The 18,790-nt window shown below is 37.2% G+C and overlaps 1 protein-coding gene across 3 annotated transcripts in view; it reads left to right on the top strand.

The window, feature by feature from the left end:
* Positions 1 to 1,714: 1,714 nt before the first annotated feature.
* sh3kbp1 (SH3-domain kinase binding protein 1) overlaps positions 1,715 to 18,790 on the top strand; it is a 54,607-nt gene continuing 37,531 nt past the window's right edge. For 2 of the 3 annotated variants that reach the window (XM_062020937.1, XM_062020934.1), the window contains exons 1-2: positions 1,861 to 2,078; positions 13,727 to 13,884. In XM_062020937.1, the coding sequence (XP_061876921.1) occupies positions 2,075 to 2,078; positions 13,727 to 13,884 (162 nt within the window). In that variant the 5' untranslated portion in view covers positions 1,861 to 2,074. The other variant, XM_062020936.1, reaches the window with a different exon arrangement.

Genomic DNA, 18,790 nt, shown 5'->3' with positions numbered 1-18,790 from the left:
GAAACATAAAAAAGGTATTAAAGTATATATATATATATATACACATATATATATATATATATATATATATATATATATATATATATATATATATATATATATATATATATATATATATATATATATATATATACAACCAGGACCTTCGTATTGTGAGGCTCACGTACCAACCCCTGTTCCACCGTGCTGCCATCAATACTAATAACCAAATTAACTAAAATGTATCAAATTAACTGTATCAATAATAATATTCATATAAATAACAACTGTTCAATGTTTTAAATATGAAGAAGTATTCAAAAAACATTTTTAAATCAATTCTCGAAAATTATGAATAGATTTACAATTGGATACAATTAAAAATCGCAATTTCAATGTGAATCTTTTGTTTTTTTTAGCACTCCTAGTATGTGTATCATGTGTTATATATTATATGTATATATATATATATAGTCGAGGTTTCTGTGGTTTATCCGTTGTACAGTGCTCAATACCGGGATAGAGCGGAATATACGTTAGGTCAGGAAAAAACACAGAGGCTATTTCATCCCTACAAGCCTGCTCGAGCAGGGAAACCTGCGAAAACAGGCTTGTAGTGATGATGTAGCCTCTGTGTTTTTTCCTGACCTAACATATATATATATATATATATATATATATATATATATATATATATATATATATATATATATATATATATATATATATATATATATATATATATATATATACACCCAGGACCTTCGTATTGTGAGGCACACGTACCAACCCTTGGTCTACCGTGCTGCCATCAATACTAATAACCAAATAAACTAAAATGTATCAAATTAACTGTATCAATAATAATATTCATATAATTAACAACTGTTCAATGTTTTAAATATGAAGAAGTATTCAAAAAATTTAGAACAAATTTTTTTAAATCAATTCTCGAAAATTATGAATAGATTTAGAATTGGATACAATTAAAAATCGTAATTTCAATGTGAATCTTTTTTTTTTTTTTAGCACTCCTAGTATAAATGTATCATGTGTTATATATTATATGTATATATATATAGTCGAGGTTTTTGTGGTTTATCCGTTATACAATGCTCAATACCGGGGTAGAGCAGAATATACGTAACGGCAGGAAAAAACACAGAGGCTATTTCATCCCTACAAGCCTGCTCGAACAGGGAAACCTGCAAAAACAGGCTTGTAGGGATGATATAGCCTCTGTGTTTTTTGGTGACCTAGCGTGTGTATATATATATATATATATATATATATATATATATATATATATATATATATATATATATATATATATATATATGTATATATATAGCACTTAATTTGTTGTATTATTCCTTTGTCCTTTTTACACGCTCTGTAAAATGTGGCTGTTGAAGCAAAGTCATTTCCTGCCAAGGGATCAAGAAAGTACTTTGCCTTTAGGGGGGCTTTTGTGTGAGTGTGACAGCAGAGGGCGCTGTTTATTTTGCTTGTAGTTAGCAGTGGAGTGCCGCGTCACAATGACAACGGGTTATAAAACCTGTTGAGTGGCTAAATAAGTCAAGTACCACGATTTAGTGTAGTCTACAACAGTTGTTTTTTATCACTCATTTTATAATTATTGTACTGTGGTTATTGTAATAAGGCCATATTTTGGTATATGGCTTGTATTTACCCCTACCTCTAGTTCCTTCCAATCGCGCTAATAATGTAATGATAACGTTTATTGATCGACATTAAAAAAAAAAAAGTATGATAATTGTTGGAAAGCTGTGGTTTCGGATGGTACGCGAAGGCACCACAATAGACAACGCCAGCTTCCCGTTTTCGGCCGCGCGCTCTGCGTCCTCTGTGGTACGTTGGCGTGGGGTGGGAGAAAAAAAAAGAAAAAAAAAAGAGGAAGGAGGAATATGGTTTCATGTGACGCTCCTCCCGCTGTAGCGGATCTCTGGTAGAGGCTGGGGGGGAAGAAGGAGGCTGCGTGGATCGGTGCTCAACAAAGCCGCGAGAATACCTGAACCGATCGCCTTTTCCACGGCACCGAGCGAACGTATAGAGGAGCACCGAGGAGACATAAATGGGTGAGGTGCACCATTTTCCACCTATTTAAACAACACCCCCTTCTCCTTGCAGAACCCCCCCCCCCCTACCCATCTGGGTGCTTCCTCCCCACCTATGGGTGCTGCGATGTGTGTTGTGTGTGTGTGCACACAATCGTATGTTTTTCCGCCATGCTTTATTTAAAGCAAAATGAGAGGCGCCTGCATGCGTGAGGTATTCACGGGATGATGAGTTGCAGATGTTGACACGTTTGCATTCACTCTGTGTGTGTGTGTGTGTGTGTGTGTGTGTGTGTGTGTGTGTGTGTGTGTGTGTGTGTGTGCGTGTGTTGTGTTGTGGATGACACAGGCCTGGCTGTGACATTCCTCATTAGGCGCGTCCCCAGGGTGCAGAGCAGGGCTGATGACCGAGTCATCGATTGCTAAATCGCCAATTATGTCATCAATGCCATTACAGAAAGAGGAGCCTGTTTGATGTTTAAAATTACTTTTTTTCTCGACTTAATGGTGACAAATATAGTTTGTTTTTTTGTTGCAGTGACAAACGCTATACAGCTGGGCTTGTCAGGATGTAAAAAAACTAGTGAGGGACCGCACTATCAAAAATATAGGGGTCATTTACCATAGAAACTAGTGTTGTCCCGATAGCAATATTTTGGTAGCGGTACCAAAATTATTTCGATACTTTTCTAAATAAAGGGGACCACAAAAAAACGTCTCAACTATAATCTACGTGAAGGAGTCCATAATTGTTTTTATTCAATTGTTTGCAACTCATAAGGAAACCTTACAATGTATTAGTGTTGTCCCGATACCAATATAAATTATTTTGATACTTTTTGGTACTTTTCTAAATAAAGGGGACCACAAAAAATTGCATTATTGTCTTTATTTTATAAAGAAAATCTTAGGGTACATTAAACATATGTTTATTATTGCAAGTTTGTCCTTAAATAAAATAGTGAACATACTAGACAACTTGTCTTTTATTAGTAAGTAAGCAAACAAAGGCTCCTAATTTAGTCCGCTGACATATGCAGTAACATATTGTGTCCTTTATCATTCTATTATTTTGTCAAAAATTATTAAGGACAAGTGGTAGAAAATGAATTATTAATCTACTTGTTCATTTACAGGTAATATCTGCTTACTTTCTCTTTTAACATGTTTTATCTACACTTCTGTTAAAATGTAATAATCACTTATTCTTCTGTTGTTTGGATGCTTTACATGAGTTTTGGATGATACCACAAATTTGAGTATCAATCCGATACCAAGTCGTTACAGGATCATACATTGGTCATATTCAAAGTCCTCATGTGTCCAGGGACATATTTACTGAGTTTATAAACATAATACACATTTTAAAAAAAACGACGTAATTCCCGTAAATATCTACGTAATCATAGTAGTATCGACTAGAGGGGGTGGCGGACCGGTACTTTTCAGAGGCTGTACAGTACCGAATATGATTAATTAGTATTGCAGTACTATACTAATACCGGTACCGTACAACCCTAATAGAAACTCGTACAAATGTTATTTATTTACCCAGCATGGACCCTACAAACGCAGACATTCTCAAAGTCTGACTTTTAACAGAAAGTTTCCGCGTAAACCCTGAAAACTGCAGTTTTACCTTATAAAAACAGCAACAGCCCCGGTAGCATAGTGTGACTTTAAAGAGATATCACCATCTAGTGCCCTGGCATGACCACTGCATCACTTTTCAGTGAGCTAATATAGTACTTCCTGGTGGAACATTGGTGAAGTTGATTTTTAAAAAGTCATTTTAAAAGGTTTTGGGGCCTGAAAACCCACATTTAACGCAGCATGGTGTTGTTTTAAAGCGATATTGCCTGGCATGAATATAACAGCATTTGGTACCAATACTTCCTGGTTTTCCTGGGGCTTAATGGATTCACAATTACGGTATGTAATCAAAATGTAAACACAAAAAAACTATCTCTCTCAAAAAACATTTCCTTGTAAAATATGGGCTACAATTGATTTAAAAAAAAAATTTTTTTTTACTTTTTTAAAGCCTGAATACACAAACGTATTAACTGAACAGTTTCTGTGTAAGCACTCAAAACCGTTTTACTTCATTAAAACACCCATGTCGACCGAGCACAATGTTGCTTCAAACTGACATTGCCAACTAGTGGCCTGGCATGCACATTACAGTGTTTTCAATGGGTGTAATTTGGTGCCAAAAATGTACTTCCTGGTAGAATAGGGGCTTTATGGCTTAACAAATACTGTATGTAATGCAAGCAAAATGTAAACAAACAATGTCCAGCTCACAAAAGTATGTTCTCGTAAAACAGGATACAAGTGATAAAAAAAACATTTTTTTGTAAAATATTTTAAAGCGTAAAACCAGAAACATATGTAAACTGTAACTCTAAACTGAACCGTTTTTGTGTAAACAGTGTGTAAATGTTGTGCTTATGTCTGCTTTTAATAATAAGATCTAGGCCCCTTGCATACTCCGATCGTATCGCTGCACAGTAGTTTTATTGGTTTGGTGGCCCACCACTTCCTCTAATTCCGTTCACAAGTCACGTGATGGAATCAAACCTGTTACTTCTTGGAAACCCCAACGTCAACTCAGCATAATGTTGCAACTAGAGGCCTGGCATGCACTTACAGGCATTATCATGGTAATGTGTTCACAAATGTGTACCTCCTGGTGAAATGGGGGTAGATTGATGTATTTTTTTTCTTAAGATTTATTAGCGGGAAACATTGTAACTTTTACCTGAATAGTTTTGCATAAAAACTCTACAAAAACGTCATCTAGTCCCATCGAAACACAGCTACAGCCTGGTGTTAAAGTGGGCTGATGTAGTACCAAACTGGCAAACTTCCTGGCGAAATTGGGGCTATCGCTAACCTGAAAGTGACAGGATGCGCACAAAAACACGCCAGGAAATGTACATTGGGGGTCCTCAAGCACACTTTTGCCCCAAGTCCCTGGAATGTGTCGATGCAGCCTTGAAAAATGAAGCACATGTTAAACTAGAAAATTCCCGCAAAAATTTTGATGGGCCTGCTATCTGTGCCCTGCCCCTGGACCTCTGGCCGGGGGTCGCCGGAAGCCGCCAAACCGTATTTTTCGGACTATAAGTCGCTCCGGAGTATAAGTCGCACTGGCCAAAAATGCATAATAAAGAAGGAAAAAAACATATATAAGTCGCACTGGAGTAAAAGTCGCATTTTTTGGGGAAATGTATTTGATAAAACCCAACACCAAGAATAGACATTTGAAAGGCAATTTAAAATAAATAAAGAATAGTGAACAACAGGCTGAATAAGTGTACGTTATCCATCCATCCATTTTCTACCATATGACGCATAAATAACCAACTGAGAACGTGCCTGGTATGTTAACGTAACATATGATGGTAAGAGTCATTCAAATAACTATAACATATAGAACATGCTATACGTTTACCAAACAATCTGTCACTCCTAATCGCTAAATCCCATGAAATCTTATACGTCTGGTCTCTTACGTGAATGAGCTAAATAATATTATTTGATATTTTACGGTAATGTGTTAATAATTTCACACATAAGTCGCTCCTGAGTATAAGTTGCACTCCCGGCCAAACTATGAAAAAAACTGCGACTTATAGTCCGAAAAATACGGTACTTATTAGATGGTGCCGAGTGTCTGAATCTGTGAGTTTTAGGTGTAACTGTACAAAGAGAGCTACAGAGCTAGCCTAAAACAGTAGCATGTTTGCATAGAAATGCTAACACTTAGCATGTGTGCTAACGATAGCATGATAACAGTCAGCATGCTTCACATACCGAGTTATGGTAAATGGAAAATGGGATATACTTGTATGGCGCTTTTCTACCTTCAAGGTACTTAAAGCGCTTTGACACTATTTCCACATTCACCCATTCACACACACATTCACACACTGATGGCGGGAGCTGCCATGCAAGGCCCTAACCACGACCCATCAGGAGCAAAGGTGAAGTGTCTTGCTCAAGGACACAACGGACGTGACTAGGTTGGTAGCAGATGGGGATCGAACCAGGAACCCTCAGGTTGCTGGCACGGCCACTCTCCCAACCGTGCCGTCCAAGTTATACGACTCAAAGGTGAATGGCTGCGGAAATAGAAAAAAAAAGTGTAAAAATAGATGAAAAAGTTAGCTTGCTAGCATGCTATCGTTTGCATGCTAACAGTTAACAAGTGTCACATACCACATATGACTCTGGGCTAAACAGTAGCAAAAGTAGCTCAAAAATTTTGCAAGCTAATGGTAACATGCTAGTTTGCTAACGTTAACTTGCTAACAATTAACAAGTGTCGCATAGAGTGCTGCGTGAAAGTATGGCTGCCCTTCAAACGGAGGTAATCTTGCCTTTTTGGAGCGTTCTTCTGGGAATATCCGCCATTATAAAGGTGCGTACCCATTTTAGTGGCCCATTTTTTTCATTTATTCGTGAATAGCGTTTCCATGGTAACACGAAATGGTCCCAATTTAAAGTACCGCCATCTGCGCGAGCAGCCCCTTCCCGATGGTATAACATATGTGGGGGTTCGCTAGTCGGTTTGTCTCGTATTAAGTGCAAGCGAAACGTGCGGAACGAGAATAATAAAGTTTGAAGTATGAGCAATGATAATATGGGCTGCTTGCATTGCAAGCGCCCATTCACTGCTGCAGCATGTGAATGGGCGCTGGCATTGCAGCAGGCCCATAATAATCTCTTTCCTTTTAGTTTATTTTCTAATGCCATATTCCTTGTGGGAAGCTCGGATTTGCAACAATGCGGCATCTGCGTTGAAAATCAGAACGATGAGCTTCGAGTGGGTGAAGCTGCGGAAGTCGGATCCACACATTTTGAGTGGGTTTGATTCCCCCCCCCGGTTCCTCCGACTGTGAAAACACGCTCTGAACGTGTTCGGCGACTGGCTGCAGCCAAAACGCACACGTCAGCATGCAGTGTGTGTGTCTGTGCGAGTTATCCCGAACGAACCCAGTGCAGCTATTCACGGGACACTGCGGCTCGTCTCTTCCCGCTTCTCCGCCGATCGAGTGGGAGTTCTGTCTTGTCTGCGGGCGACCTCACTCTTCTGTGTTCATAATGAATCAAATCTGAACCAAGTCGGGGTCAGCGGTCACGTTCGCTCTGAACAGGCCCATGGGGCTTTCAACCGATTTTTCCTGCCGCTTTACTTTTGTAAATGGTTGCGTCGTGACCCATCAATAATCCACGCCGCGCCGCTTCCCATAAATGAACATCTGCAGCAACTCCATGCAAAAGTTCATTTTCACTTAGAGGCATTTTTGCATTCACTTGACAGGAGACTTTGCATATGTTTATGTCAAAAATACACCGCATTTTGTGTGCGTGAGGGATCATTTTATGAGAGTGAGTCATAGCCATCCGTTTACACGGTTGTTTCCATGGTTACCACACCACTAAACCCCCCTCTCCCGAGACAAGGATCAAGCCTTTTTGTATATGTGTGCAAAGGAATGTGATACGTAAGACAATTATTTGTGTGTTTTCTTGTGCAGTGTTTTATTTTGGTGGTTAATATTAAAGTAAAAGAGATTTTTGTCATGTCTGTGATCATGTTTTGTTTAAGTTATGTCCTGTTTGGTTGTTTAAGACTCTTAGTTCATGTTTACGCTCCCTTGTTTGGTCACCATGGTTACCCATTAGCTTCACCTATTGCACATTTTGATTCACGCACCTGTCACTAATCATGTCACTGTTATTTAAGCCTGTCTTTTTCTGTTGGTCGTCCTGGCGACATTGCTTCTGTTACCCTTGTCAATCATGCTATTCTTCCATGCCATTGTTCCATGCTTGTTCCAAGTAAGTTTTGTTTATTCATGTCACGTTTAGCAGTTCTTTTGTTTCATGTCCTTAGTCTTCGTTAAGTGTAAGTTTTTGTTCATAGCCAAGTTTTATCTCCGCCTTGTGCGCGCTTTTTGTTCACTCTTTTTATAGTCGGAATAAATATGTATTTACCTTCACGCCATGTCCACTCCAACTTCTCTTGCATCTCGGGACAACAAACCCCCCATAGTCCACGTCGTGACAATTTTTGACTGATAAAGTGTATTATGAGCAACGTTTTTTTGGCCATTTTTGGTTAGTGGTAGAAACTCAAGACGACATTTGACAACGATGCTAAAATCTAATTCTAAAGTCCATCCATCTATCTATAGCCATCTAACTAGGATAGGATAGGATGGACTTTAACAAAGCCACAATGGAGAAATTACGTGGTTGCAGTTCAGATTAAAAAAGTCCATCAAAAATAAGTTAAAAAACACAAATGACATAAAACATATTGAAAAGAACAGAGCTGATGCAACCAGTTGCCACTTCAGCTGCGCCATTTTTACATACAGCTACAAATGTAAAATGCAACGAAAAAACAAAAATGAGCAATAAATGACACATAATGTGCACAGGCGACTGCACCATGCATTAACAAAAAACTAAAGAAAAACACCATCTCAACACCACACCACCGGCAGAGACAAGAACAGACTAAGTGACTATGTCTAACTACTAGCTAGCTTAGATTAGACAGGTTACTTGTTAGCTTGACGGAGGTACACTTATATTTGAAATAGTTTATTACATTTTGTTCCCTTCAATCCAGACAGGATTTTTAAAAAGAGGCCTCAACGAACATTATCTGGCATTTCGAGGAGATCTATATGTAAATAGAGTACACTGCAAAAAGTCAGTGTTCAAAAACAAGAAAAACAAGAAAAAAATTTGGGGTATTTTACTTGAACTAAGGAAAATTATCTGCCAGTAGAACAAGAAAATTTTGCTTGTCAAGACTTTCCAAAACAAGTAAAATTAGCTAACCTCAATGAACCCAAAAATACCTTAAAATAAGTATACACACAGTGCACTTTTCTTGATAGAAAAAAAAATATGAGACCTTTTTTCTCAATATGTTGAAAAATACTCTTAAATTAAGTACATGCTGGTGCCATTATCTTGACATTATGATATGTGCTCGGCATTACATTTCTTGAAACCAGCAAACTTACACTAAAAACTAGTTTATTGTTCTTAATGGAAAGGCAACAAGGCAACCGTTTGTTACTCTCGGGGTCTCCTAGCCGCTCAGGCAAATTATATTGTCTAAAAATGCATTTTCCCATCGATAACGTGACATCATTGCGCTCGCGCCGCAGCAAGTGCGCGCTCTTTCAGTCAATTAGTGCGCAAGGAATATGTATATATATATATATACACTACCGTTCAAACGTTTGGGGTCACCCAAACAATTCTGTGGAATAGCCTTCATTTCTAAGAACAAGAATAGACTGTCGAGTTTCAGATGAAAGTTCTCTTTTTCTGGCCATTTTGAGCGTTTAATTGACCCCACAAATGTGATGCTCCAGAAACTCAATCTGCTGAAAGGAAGGTCAGTTTTGTAGCTTCTGTAACGAGCTAAACTGTTTTCAGATGTGTGAACATGATTGCACAAGGGTTTTCTAATCATCAATTAGCCTTCTGAGCCAATGAGCAAACACATTGTACCATTAGAACACTGGAGTGATAGTTGATGGAAATGGGCCTCTAAACACCTGTGTAGATATTGCACCAAAAACCAGACATTTGCAGCTAGAATAGTCATTTACCACATTAGCAATGTATAGAGTGTATTTCTTTAAAGTTAAGACTAGTTTAAAGTTATCTTCATTGAAAAGTACAGTGCTTTTCCTTCAAAAATAAGGACATTTCAATGTGACCCCAAACTTTTGAACTGTAGTGTATATATATGTATATATATATATATATATATATATATATATATATATATATATATATATATATATATATATATATATATATATATATATACACAGCCCGGCCCCCAGCCAAGTTTGTTTTTATTGTAATTTTGAAGAATTTACCTGAATGTGCATGAACTATTTCTGTTCAAAATAGTTTGAAACGTCACATGTTCAATGTTTAAATATTAACTGTCAGTTTACTGTACTGTGCCAACTGTACTACTATATGAGTACACATTTTCTCTTCATTTCATTGTTTTAATTATGAGACACAATTGTGTCAAAATCATGATTTTTTTGTTCATGCTTGAAATAAGAAATTATTACTTTGAAAAAGCAGTTCTATACTTGTGAGTGTTGATGACACAGCTTTGCAACAGTTGATATTCTAGTTTCAAGCATGTTTTACGACATTTAGGTCATAAAATCTCAGCAACAAGCTGTAATATCTTACTGAGATAATTTAGGACCCAAACCCTTAAAACAAGTAAAAGACTCTAACATACAATCTGCTTAGTGAGAAGAATTATCTTATCAGACAGAAAATAAGCAAATATCACCCTTATTTGGGACATTTAATCTTACTTAGATTTCAGTTTTTGCAGTGTACAGCTTGGTCTGTTTACAGGAGCAATCTGGCAGCCATCTTGTCTTGTGACTAAAACGACAACGATGCTAATCAATCAGTCCGTCCGTCCATCAGTCAATCTGGGCAGCTCACATTAGGTAGGTTAGATGGGAACTGCACTTTTTTTTATGTAAGACAAGCACATGTTTGGTTTTCTTTTTTGAATGCGTTCTAACTTGATAGGAGTCGTTCTAAAAAGCACTCTAAAAACATCTGAAAGCCTCCATCAACGTTTTATATACACACTAAAGTATATATGTAATGTAGTACTAAGCACATTCATAATAACTTGTAATATTTACGTATTTTGCTAATTTTAGGCATTAGGCGGTGTATTCATTTCACAAACGGATCAAAACGTTCGCTTTTCCCTTCGACAACAACATTACTAATCATGGCAGACTTCATGAGTGACAACAAAAACTACTTTGGGACATTTGAACATTCAAAACCTTTAATTTTTGAGCCTTGAGAATTCAGAGGATGATCTTGAAGTTTTAGAGGCTCTAGTTCTTGCCTGTCTTTAGGAGTTTTTCCTTGCCCGGATGTTGTTGTGGTTTGCGAAGCCCTTTGAGGCACTTGTGATTAAGGGCTATACCAGGGATCGGCAACCCAAAACGTTGAAAGAGCCATATTGGATCAAAAATACAAAAAACAAATCTGTCTGGAGCCGCAAAAAATGAAAAGCCGTATATAAGTGTTAAAATGAAGGCAATACATGATGTAAGTGTCCATATTAGCTATAATAGCCTACTATCAAAATGACTATGTGTCGCAGGCTGAAGCAAATCTTTGTTGACAGAAATGTTGAAATGTAATATTTATTCTACACATTTTTACAACATTAGAAACCATTAGTAAATCAGATGCTACTCAGAAGGTGAGATAACTCATGGAAATGACTGGCTTTTAATGACCAAATATAGATGTGGGTGTCCAAGTTAAAGGAAATGTCTTCTTTTAATAGATTTATTACAATCTTTGTAAGCTGGGTAATGTTTCCTGTGGTCTGGAACAACATGGCACACAAACAACTTTTAGAAATGCAGCCAATATTACATACAGATAATGTCATGAGACATGCAAACCTAAATTATATACAAAGAGGATCAAAGTAAAGGTAATTAAATTACCTCAAATATACCGACACATGAGGCATAATGATGCAATATGTACATACAGCTAGCCTAAATAGCCTGATTAACACTCCAACAAGTCGATAACATCAACAAAGCGCACTTTTGTGCATTCACGCACAGCATGAAACTTTTGGTGGACAAAATGAGACAAAGACGAAGTGGAAGATTTTACATGTAAACAAACTCTTGCGTCACAGTCCACACTATGGTGAGTTCAAGAACCGCCGAAATTAGTAGGACAAAACGATGTATGTTCACCAAATACTCATATCAAACATATTAAACAGTGGGCTTTCTAACAATTGGGAAGGTTTGTGTCATGTTTGTCCTCAAACAAAAACAAATATTTTCCCCCCATGTTTTTCCATTTTCAATCCTTTTTTAAAAATGCTCCAGGGAGCCACTAGGGTGGCGCTCAAGAGCCGCAAGTTGCTGACCCCTGGGCTATACAAACAAACTGTGATTGATTGATTGATAGAAACTGTGTGCTAAACAGATCCAGCTTTAGTGAAACACTGAGCATCCTGTATCAGTATTGCTAAGTGCTAAACAAGATATACAAACTACGAACATAGTACAATTTAATGTACAATGTCTGCTCTCACTGGGATGCCGACTGATGCACATAAAGGGTTGAAAAACGGTTTGATTGATTGATTGAAACTTGTATTAGTAGATTGCACAGTACAATTGACCACTAAATGGTAACATCCGAATACGTTTTTCAACTTGTTTAAGCCGGGGTCCACGTTAATCAATTCATGGTGCGGAAAACGAGCCTCTTTTTGTGTCTTTCTCACCATCTCCGAGTCCAAGTTAGTTGTCAAAGTTGACCAACTTCTCGGTTTATGTCCACAACCTTCTACTAGCCAGGTGAGAAGCATGATTTTTAATCTAGAATAAAGGTCTACCAACTCCGAGGCGATGCAGCAGCTCAGTATGTCAATATAGCAGCATAAGCTAGTTAGCTCTCTGTGATCACGGCGCCGCTAAAAATAGTTTGTCTGCGTTAGTGCTTATAATAACAATATTACTAACACTTGGTTAATAATCAGGTCACGACATGTAAATGGAGTATTGTTGGCGGTTTTTGGATGTTTATGAGTGCAAGAGTGTATACTGCCATTAGCTGCATTGTTAGCCACCTCATACACTGCAAAAAGTCAGTGTTCAAAAACAAGAAAAAAAAAATCAGAAATAAGGGGTATTTCATTTTAACTAAGCAAAATTATCTGCCAATAAGAACAAGAAAATTCGGTTTGTCAAGACTTTCCAAAACAAGTCAAATTAGCTAACCTCAATGAACCCAAAAATACCTTAAAATAAGTATATTCTCACTAATAACAAGTGCACTTTTCTTGGTAGAAAAAAAATGAGACCTTTTTGCTCAATATGTTGAAAAATATTCTTAAATTAATTAAATGCTAGTGCCATTATCTTGACATAATGATATGCGCTTGGCATCTTGATTTGTTTTTTCATGCTTGAAGTAAGAAATTATTACTTTAAAAAAGTAGTTTTATACCTGTGAGTGTTGATGACACAGCTTTGCAACAGTTGATATTCTAGTTTCAAGCATGTTTTACTCAATATAGGTCATACAATCTCAGCTACAAGCTGTAATATCTTACTGAGATAATTTAGGACCAAAACCCTTAAAACAAATAATACTCTCTAACATAAAATCTTATCAGACAGAAAATAAGCAAATATCACCCTTATTTGAGATATTTAATCTTACTTAGATTTCAGTTTTTGCAGTGTACTTCCATACTTCAAAAAGAAAAATGTGTTCTTATCTTACATAATGATTGTAAATGATCCCCCAAAAATAGCAGTTGCCCTTTAACTAGCTAGCTACACTTAACAAGCATTTTTTACACGAGGTTGTAGTTTGTTTACAAGACAGAACAATCTGGCGGCCATTTTGTATTAATCTATTCTACACTATGAAACAAGGATACATTTCGTGCTCTAAGCCAGCAGAAGCCAGGATATTTTATGTAAAAATTCCCAAAATATCTCATTAGTATTATGATATATTTGTGGAGCCGCACTGTTTGACCTTTTCACAACAACCATCCTCTCTGGCAGTGGAGGCCGTGGTGGAGTTCGACTATGAGGCCCAGCAGGACGACGAGTTGAGCCTGAACGTGGGCGACGTCGTCGTGAACATACGGCGAGACGACGGAGGATGGTGGGAGGGCGAGCTGGGCGGCCGGCGGGGGCTGTTCCCCGACAACTTTGTGCGGGTGAGTATACGCTTCGCTCAAGTCGCCTCGAAGGTGACGACGTGTGTGTTTGCGTGTGTGCGGGGAGAAGAGGGAAGTGCGTCGTCGACAGGAAGTGCGGCGGCCTGTGACGCAATGATCTTCGCATTTTGAGTGTTCCAGTTGCTGCCGTCACACTATCAACAGCCATGTGTGTGTGTGTGTGTGTGTGTGTGTGTGTGTGTGTGTGTGTGCGTGTGTGCGTGTGTGTGCGTGTGTGTCTGTGTGTGTGAGACTACTGACTAGTTTGTCACAAGACTGCAGTTATAGGAATGTCTGTTTAGAGGGAGAGGGGGATGTCCACAATCAGGTCACAAGGGCCACAGGAAGTGATGCAATCCACAGCAGATAATTTGTTGACTAACACCGACATGCGGTAAAGTATAAAGTCGGCACTTTGAGTCAAAACGACGTACATACAGTCGTGGTTAAACGTTGACATACACCTGTAAAGAACATAATGTCATGGCTGTCTTGAGTTTCCAATCATTTCTACAACTCTTATTATTTTGTGATAGAGTGATTGGAGCACATACTTGTTGTTCACAAAAAACTTTCATGAAGTTTGGTTCTTTTTTGAATTTATTATGGGTCTACTGAAAATGGCTACATTTTTGTTTCATCTGACCACAGAACTTTCCTCCAGAAGGTCTTATCTTTGTCCATGTGATGTCAGATGAAACAAAAATTGAGCTGTTTGGCCACAATACCCAGCAATATGTTTGGAGGAGAAAAAGTGAGGCCTTTAATCCCAGGAACACCAATTCCTACCGTCAAGCATGGTGGTGGTAGTATTATGCTCTGGGCCTGTTTTGCTGCCAATGGAACTGGTGCTTTACAGAGAGTAAATGGGACAATGAAAAAGGAGGATTACCTCCAAATTATTCAGGACAACCTAAAATCATCAGCCCGGAGGTTGGGTCTTGGGCGCAGTTGGGTGTTCCAACAGGACAATGACCCCAAACACACGTCAAAAGTGGTAAAGGAATGGCTAAATCAGGCTAGAATTAAGGTTTTAGAATGGCCTTCCCAAAGTCCTGACTTAAACATGTGGACAATGCTGAAGAAACAAGTCCATGTCAGAAAACCAACAAATTTAGCTGAACTGCACCAATTTTGTCAAGAGGAGTGGTCAAAAATTCAACCAGAAGTTTGTGGATGGCTACCAAAAGCGCCTTATTGCAGTGAAACTTGCCAAGGGACATGTAACCAAATATTAACATTGCTGTACGTATACTTTTGACCCAGCAGATTTGGTCACATTTTCAGTAGACCCATAATAAATTCATAAAAGAACCAAACTTCATGAATGTTTTTTTTGACCAACTAGTATGTGCTCCAATCACTCTATCACAAAAAAATAAGAGTTGTAGAATTTATTGGAAACTCAAGACAGCCATGACATTATGTTCTTTACAAGTGGATGTGAACTTTTGACCACGACTGTACATCTAATTGTAGTATTTGTACATTGCAAGACAGTAGTGTTGTGCCGATACCAATATTTTGGTACCGGCACCAAAATGTATTTTGATACTTTTCTAAATAAAAGGGACCATAAAAACGGCATTATTGGCTTTATTTTAACAAAAACATTCTTATAATACTTTAAACATACGTTTCTTATTGCGATCAAAGAACAATTTTGGCATTAAATAACATAGTGAACACACTAAAAAAACATCACTTTTAGTAGTAAGTAATCAAACAAAGTCTCCTAATTTGGCTGCTGACGTGTGCAGTAACATATTGTGTCATTTCTCATTCTATTATTATGTAGAAAATGGATTATTAATGTATTTTTTCATTGTACATATGGTTTTGTACACCAAAATTAATCTATCCATTACACTTCTTCTTATTCTCCAGATTTTGGCGCTCTCTACCTTCCACATTTTTCACACAATTCAATCCGTTCCAACTTCAAACTGTTCAGCCAATTCGGGACTTGCGGGCTTTCCCTTGACAAATTCCAAAAATGTGCAGATTTCCCAGAATTCCAGGGTTTCCGGGACATTTTTCCCATTCAAAATGAATTGGCCATTTTTCAAACTTCCACCATTTTCATATTTTTCAACCGATTCAAACCATTCCACCTTCAACATATTTCACTCATCCTGGACATTCAAACTATTATTTTTCCAAGTTTAAAAAATGTCCAGGAATTCCCAGAATTCCCCTTTTTTCAAACCCTTTTTGACACTTTTTTTTTCAGGAGACTACTCCTTCCACATTTTTCCTCCCACTTTAACCGTTCTACCGTCCAAACATTCCTCTTAATCAGTACAAAAAACAAAGTTATTTTTCAACCTGGAAAAATTCCCGGTTTTCCCGAAATTCCAGGATTTCCCTTATACCATTTCTCAATTAAAAATTTTACTACTTCAACATTTCTCGACCAATTTGAACATTTTCAACACCAACCATTTTAACTCATTCAGAACATTCAAGTCTTTTAACATTTTCCAAAAAAATCCAGCTTTTCCCAAAATTCACAAATTTTCCTGAAATTCCCATTGAAATGAATGGGACATTTTTCCATGTTCCACAATTCCCACATTTTTCATCTGATTCAAACGGCTTCAACTTCAAAATATTCAGCCTGTTTGGGAATTGTGTGCTACTTCAACAATTCTAAAAAAATTCCAGGATTTCAGTTCAAATTCAGCATTGGAGCATTCGCACGCAATTCCTTCAAGAATTGCCTCATCTAGTTTACTGTTAATATCTGCTTACTTTCGGTTTTAACATGTTCTTTCTACAGTTCTGTTAAAATGTAATAATCACTTATTCTTCTGTTGTTTGTAAGTTTTGGGTGATACCACAAATGTGGGTATCGATCAGATACCAAGTAGTTACTGGGTCATACAGTGGTCATATTTACAATCCCCATTTGTCTAGGGACGTATTTCCTGAATTTATAGACCTAATAGAAATTAAAAAAAAGGACTTGGTGGTGATAAAAAAAAAATGTCTCGATGTAATCATAGTTTTGCCTAGATACGGCACTTATACTTCATATCGTTACAATTGATATCTGTGTAGACCCACTCTTTTGTTTACATTCAGGAGCGCTAGCTTGCTGTTGGCGTTTAGCTATTGTATCCTCCTAAGGTGTGTAGTGAAGCATGTTTAGCTATTCCTCTTTATTAAGCGATGATATTAGTAAGAAAGGTAGTTTATTTGTCGCCATGGAGGCGAGGATTAGTGATTTAGAAAGTAGCTAATACACTATGGAGAGGCGTGAGCCGCTACGCATGCTATGTTTAAAAGCACCGCGGTTCACTGTTAAGAGCTCCACCTTTGTCGTAGGTATAACGCCAAAATACGTCCATTCTCCAACTTCTGTCTTCACCCTGTTTTTGCTCCCAAGTGCTGTGTTGACTAACATGCTTGTATGCTAGCATTGTTACTGCGGTGCACATGTTGAGGAAAAAAAAATAAGTACTGGTATTTTTTTAAAAGCACCATTGTACTGTTTTTAATTCATTAGTACTGTGGTATTTTATCGGTACTGCTTGGTACTGATTATTAGCGTTATACCGTACAACAGGGGTCACCAACGCGGTGCCCGCGGGCACCAGGTAGCCCGTAAGGACCAGATGAGTAGCCCGCTGGCCTGTTCTAAAAATAGCTCAAATAGCAGCACTTACCAGTGAGCTGCCTCTATTTTTTAAATTGTATTTATTTACTAGCAAGCTGGTCTCACTTTGCTCGACATTTTTAATTCTAAGAGAGACAAAATTCAAATAGAATTTGAAAATCCAAGAAAATATTTTAAAGACTTGGTCTTCACTTGTTTAAATAAATTCATTAATTTTTTTACTTTGCTTCTTATAACTTTCCGAAAGACAATTTTAGAGAAAAAATACAACCTTAAAAATGATTTTAGGATTTTTAAACACATATACCTTTTTACCTTTTAAATTCCTTCCTCTTCTTTCCTGACAATTTAAATCAATGTTCAAGTAAATGTATTTTTTTTTATTGTAAAGAATAATAAATACATTTTAATTTAATTCTTCATTTTAGCTTCTGTTTTTTCGACGAAGAATATTTGTGAAATATTTCTTCAAACTTATTATGATTAAAATTCCAAAAAATTATTCTGGCAAATCTAGAAAATCCGTAGAATCAAATTGAAATCTTATTTCAAAGTCTTTTGAATTTCTTTTAAAATGTTTGTTCTGGAAAATCTAGAAGAAATAATGATTTGTCTTTGTTAGAAATATAGCTTGGTCCAATTTGTTTTATATTCTAACAAAGTGCAGATTGGATTTTAACCTATTTAAAACATGTCATCAAAATTCTAAAAATTAATCTTAATCAGGAAAAATTACTAATGATGTTCCATGAATTCTTTTTTAATTTTTTTTAAAAAGATTCGAATTAGCTAGTTTTTGTCTTCTTTTTTTCGGTTGAATTTTGAATTTTAAAGAGTCAAAATTGGAGATAAACTATGTTTCAAAATGTAATTGTCATTTTTTTCGTGTTTTCTCCTCTTTTAAACCGTTCAATTAAGTGTAAATATCATTAATTATTAATAATAACATAGAGTTAAAGGTAAATTGAGCAAATTGGCTATTTCTGGCAATTTATTGAAGTGTGTATCAAACTGGTAGCCCTTCGCATTAATCAGTACCCAAGAAGTAGCTCTTGGTTTCAAAAAGGTTGGTGACCCCTGCCGTACAACCATGAAAGACAGCGTGACTGCTTTGCTTGTTGGTGCTGCAGACCATGTGACTGATCTGAACTACATTAGCATGGCGGCAAATGAGACTCACATGGCTGCCTCGTCGCGCGGCCGTGGTCGACTTCCTGTTGTCACGACTCTGCGTGGAGGACACAAACGACTGCATTGAGCTGCATTCACGTCAGTGTTGTCCAC

Source organism: Entelurus aequoreus, linkage group LG15 (assembly GCF_033978785.1).
Source record: "Entelurus aequoreus isolate RoL-2023_Sb linkage group LG15, RoL_Eaeq_v1.1, whole genome shotgun sequence".
Lineage (NCBI taxonomy): Eukaryota > Metazoa > Chordata > Actinopteri > Syngnathiformes > Syngnathidae > Entelurus > Entelurus aequoreus.
This window is presented reverse-complemented; position numbering and strand designations above follow the sequence as displayed.